This window comes from Myotis davidii, unplaced genomic scaffold (assembly GCF_000327345.1).
Source record: "Myotis davidii unplaced genomic scaffold, ASM32734v1 scaffold46, whole genome shotgun sequence".
Lineage (NCBI taxonomy): Eukaryota > Metazoa > Chordata > Mammalia > Chiroptera > Vespertilionidae > Myotis > Myotis davidii.
In genome coordinates, this window is record NW_006383006.1 from 2474089 (window position 1) to 2478723 (window position 4635).

Consider the following 4635-nt stretch of genomic DNA (forward strand, 5'->3'; position numbering starts at 1 on the left):
TTCTGGTCTCTCTAAAAAAATTAGCTATCCAAATCCCAACCCAGGTCTTGTGAATTAGAGTCGCCAAGATTATGGTTAGGCTTTACTTCTTCAAAGCACTATGATGATAAACATCCTCCTATGTAATAAAGAGCTAATGTGCTCATTACACCAAACAGCCAGACGACCATCTGGACTAAGCAGGGGCTGTGAGGGCCAGCTGGGGCTACGAGGGTGGAGGCCCCGCTGCATGAATTTTGTGCATTGGGCCTCTAGTTTTGCTATAAGTCTCTACCAAATCCATCTTATAATTGACAACTAGAGATGACAGCAGGAAAAAAGTTCTCTCTCTCTTTTTTTGTTAATCCCGGCCAAGATTATGGTTAGGCTTTACTTCTTCAGAGCACTATGATGATCCTGATAAACATCCTCCTACGTAATAAAGAGCTAATGTGCTCATTAGACCAAACAGCCAGACGACCATCTGGACTAAGCAGGGGCTGTGAGAGCCAGCTGGGGCTACGAGGGTGGAGCCCCCACTGCACGAATTTTGTGCATTGGGCCTCTAGTTTTGCTATAAGTCTCTACCAAATCCATCTTATAATTGACAACTAGAGATGACAGCAGGAAAAAAGTTCTCTCTCTCTTTTTTTGTTAATCCCTACCTGAGGATATTTTCCCATTGATTTTCAGAGTGGAAGGGAGGAGAGACAGAGAGAGAAGCATTGATGCAAGAGAGACACATTGATTGGTTGCCTCCCACATGTGCCCCAAACTGCTTGGGATGAAGCCTGTAACCAAGGTATGTGCCTTTGCCTGAAACAGAATCCGGGACCCTTCGGTACACAGGCTGACGCTCTATCCACTGAGCAAAACTAGCTAGGGCAAGTTCTCCTTTTCTAAACATCGAGGTGAAGAGCATTTACTATTAGAGCACCTATCTGGAAATATTCAGTGACTGAAAACTTTAACTATGGATAGGATTTGGGTGTGCTCACAAAAAGGATGAGGGGAAATGGTTCAATGCATTCCTCGTTGTTGTATAAGAAAGTGGATGCTTCATTCACAACCAGGAATGATACTGCCTTTCCCAGTCCACTGGAAAGGAAAGTTAATAGGCCACACCCTGGGCTTTGGGAGAGAGCTGCACCCAGCAGTGTCAGCAATTCCTGAAACAACTTGGATGGAACCCCAACCTGATGCCACACCCACGCAGGGCATTAATGGGTAAACAACAGCTCTTGGGAGGTATAAACATGGTCAGCTACATGGCAAGGACAAACAGCAACCCATCCTTAAGGCACAGACAGGGTCAGAAACAGATTCCAACAAGAAAGGGCCCTCACCTGTTCTAATTACCCAACTAGGGGCCTGGGCAATAAACATGGAAGGATAGAGACAAAATTTGGAAAGGATTTACAGGTGGAAACTATGGAGTCAAAATAGTTGGTCTACAGCTGTACTGACTGAGATGGTAGCCACTAGCACTATATGTGACTATTTAAATTAATAAAAACTTAAAATGTAGTTTCTAGACGCATTTCAAATTCTGAATAGCTACATGTTTTAGAGAATGAAGGTTATAGAACATTTCCATTATCGCAGAAAGGTCTTTGGACAGTGCTGGGCTAGAGAACCGTTGGTTTCCCATCTCGTGGAAAAGACAGTTTAAAGGGGGCTCTTTTATTATCACTGTTCCAAATGTACAAAAAAAATTAGAAAATAACCCCCCAACTTAATTCCCCCCACCCCTAGCAACACAAATAATTTTTCCCAAAAGCACAAACATAAACTGGTCCTGGTATTTCCACAAACAGTGCAGCTAAGAAACAGTTTAGAGAAAATTTAACAGGATTCAGATAATATCCATCTATCCTCTCAGCCCTGAGAGGTAATAATCCCATATGGGTACCAGTCCTTCCTAACGGTTTTCCCCGCTCTGGTGGAGGAGTTCTTTACAAAGTGGTATGTTTGGCTGCTGCTTTAGAGATCCTCCTGTGCCTTCTTTTTCTTCTTGGGTTTTTCTTCTTGAATTATAGGGGTGTTTGTAGCCTCTCGCTGTAGATAGCTAATAAAATCACTTAATTCACGGCCACCCTGAAAACAGAAAGATTACCATGAAAATTTAATCATTTAAAGAACCCTGGGTTTTCCCCCAACCCCCAATAAGACTTTTGAGTTTGTAAAAGCACATTAACCACATATATTGATGAGAGTCGAAAGAGTTTCCAGTTAAATAAATATAATTAAAGAGCTAGATATGTACAAGCTTGTGTGAGTATGTGTGTGTTTATTTGTGGAGAGCTGAGACAATGCACTTACTTCATATTTCTTTGGATCTAGCTTCTTGTTGGCTGGAGAGAAGTAGATGGTAGGAAAACTAGGAAAAAGAAAAAGAAAAAGAGTTGACTACTTTCCAGTTCGAGTAACTCTGTCATACTAGTATATGTCCTTAATAACTGTTTCTTGGAGTAACTTCTCTTCAGGCTTTCTTTTTTTTTTTTGTAATCCTCACATGAGGATATTTTTCCATTGATTTTTAGGAGAGTGGAAGAGAGGGGAAAGACAGAGAGAAATAGCAATATGACAGAAACACATCGATTGGTTGCCTCCTGCACACGCCCTGACCAGGGCCTGGGTTGGGGAGGAGCCTACAACCAACGTATGTGCCCTTTACCGTAATTGAACCTGGGACTCTTTGGTCTGCAGGCCAAAGCTCTATTCACTGAATTAAACTGGCTAGGGCCATGATTTCTAATCTGACCAGACAGCAGTCTCCATCAATGGCTAGGGTAACATCCGACCAAAACTCAGGAATATGAGAGCTCACAAAATCTGTGACAGTCATGTAGGCCCATGCTGCAGAACTCTAACCCAGGGAAGGCATTAGTGATTCCTTTTTTTTTTTTTTTAAATATATTTTATTGATTAATCACAGAGAGGAAGGGAGAGGGATAGAGAGTTAGAAACATCGATGAGAGAGAAACATCAATCAGCTGCCTCCTGCACACTCCCTAGTGGGGATGTGCCTGCAACCAAGGTACATGCCCTTGACTGGAATCGAACCTGGGACCCTTCAGTCCACAGGCCCATGCTCTATCCACTGAGCCAAACCGGTTAGGGCGGCATTAGTGGTTCTGTGCTCAACTGGAATATGAGGCTCCCCAAACTATACCCAATAAAAAAAATGGCTTTTTTTGGTCAATTGGCTACACATTTTTATTAGTTTTTAATCTACTTACCCTCTGACTTCATATGGAGAAGGCACATCATTGGCTGTGGCATCCATCTTGGCTATGATAATATTTGGGTCTTTTCTGAGCTGTTAATAAAAAGGTCAGATTTTTAAGTTTCAAGTTACAGTGACTGAGAGACAGTCAATTCAGGACTGAAAATAATCACATCTTAAAACACCTACATAAGCTTTGCTGCTCAGACAAGAAGAGTAGTTATCACTTACACATAGTATCTTGCCTTTCACAAGCTTCCCTTTTCTCTCTGGGTTCCATATTAAGACTCTATATATAGCCACCTTCAAAACTATCTAGCTGAGAGAAGACACTGTAAAGGCTAAGCCAAGTGTTTTAAGGTGAAGGAACATAATGGTTTCATATAAACCATTACCAAAATTCAGAAGCCTGGATATATATTTTTAAAAATATATCTTTATTGTTCTTTAGAGAGAGAGACAAAGTCAGAGGGATAGAAAAAGAGAAACATCATAGATTGGCTGCCTCCTGCATGTCCCCTCTTGGGGATCAAACCTGCAACCTGGCCATGTGCTGACTGGAAACTGAACTAGGGACCTCATGATTCATGGGTTGATGCTCAACCACTGAGCAATACTGACAGGGCAGCATGTACACTTTTAACCATAATCTAGATCAGTGGTTCCCAAACTTTTTTTGGCCATGCCCTACCTAAGCATCTCTAAAATCCTGATGCCCTCTCTGTGACATAAATTCTTATTACTCAAAAAGTGAATTCCTATTCATGTGGAGAAAGTCTAAAAGGCCATTACCTTGGTCTAAACAAGCTTCCAAAGAACATGGCATCCATGAAAGAGAAAAATAAAAGAACAAAAGGACAGTTGAAGTACTGAGAAAGAAATCACTAGAAATTGTTAAAAAATAATAATGTGAAATGATATGAAAAAATAGCAAATAAAGTTTCAAAACATAAGAGAACTAAAATGCATAAATATGTGCAATATATATTTATATACTGTATATGAAGGTCCCTAGAACCATATGAAAGGCAAAAATTCACTTATTAACTCATTCTCTATTGTTCCCCTTAAAAATCAAACTGTCTCCCTGTGGGGCGTGTGCCCCATGTTGGGAACCACTAATCTAGATTGAGTCTGAGTGGTTTTACTTTTTAAGCATTTTAAAAAAATTATTATTTTGTTGTTGTTGTTAATCCTCACTGAAGATATTTTTCCACCGATTCTCTGAGAGAATGTAAGAGAGAGGGAAAGTCAGAAACATTGATGTTCTGTGACATAAATTCTTATTACTCAAAAAGTGAATTCCTATTCATGTGGAGAAAGTCTAAAAGGCCATTACCTTGGTCTAAACAAGCTTCCAGAGAACATGGCATCCATGATAGAGAAAAATAAAAGAACAAAAGCACAGTTGAAGTACTGAGAAAGAA

At 40.5% G+C, this 4635-nt stretch overlaps 1 protein-coding gene across 1 annotated transcript in view; it reads right to left on the reverse strand.

Annotated features, from left to right (window-relative positions):
* Nucleotides 1–1641: 1641 nt before the first annotated feature.
* PDIA3 (protein disulfide isomerase family A member 3) overlaps nt 1642–4635 on the reverse strand; it is a 28227-nt gene continuing 25233 nt past the window's right edge. The window contains exons 11-13 of the mRNA XM_006778141.2: nt 3222–3301; nt 2302–2359; nt 1642–2076 (exon numbers count right to left, since the gene is read on the reverse strand). Of these exons, the coding sequence (XP_006778204.2) occupies nt 1963–2076; nt 2302–2359; nt 3222–3301 (252 nt within the window). The 3' untranslated portion in view covers nt 1642–1962. The remainder of the gene's footprint in view (nt 2077–2301; nt 2360–3221; nt 3302–4635) is intronic.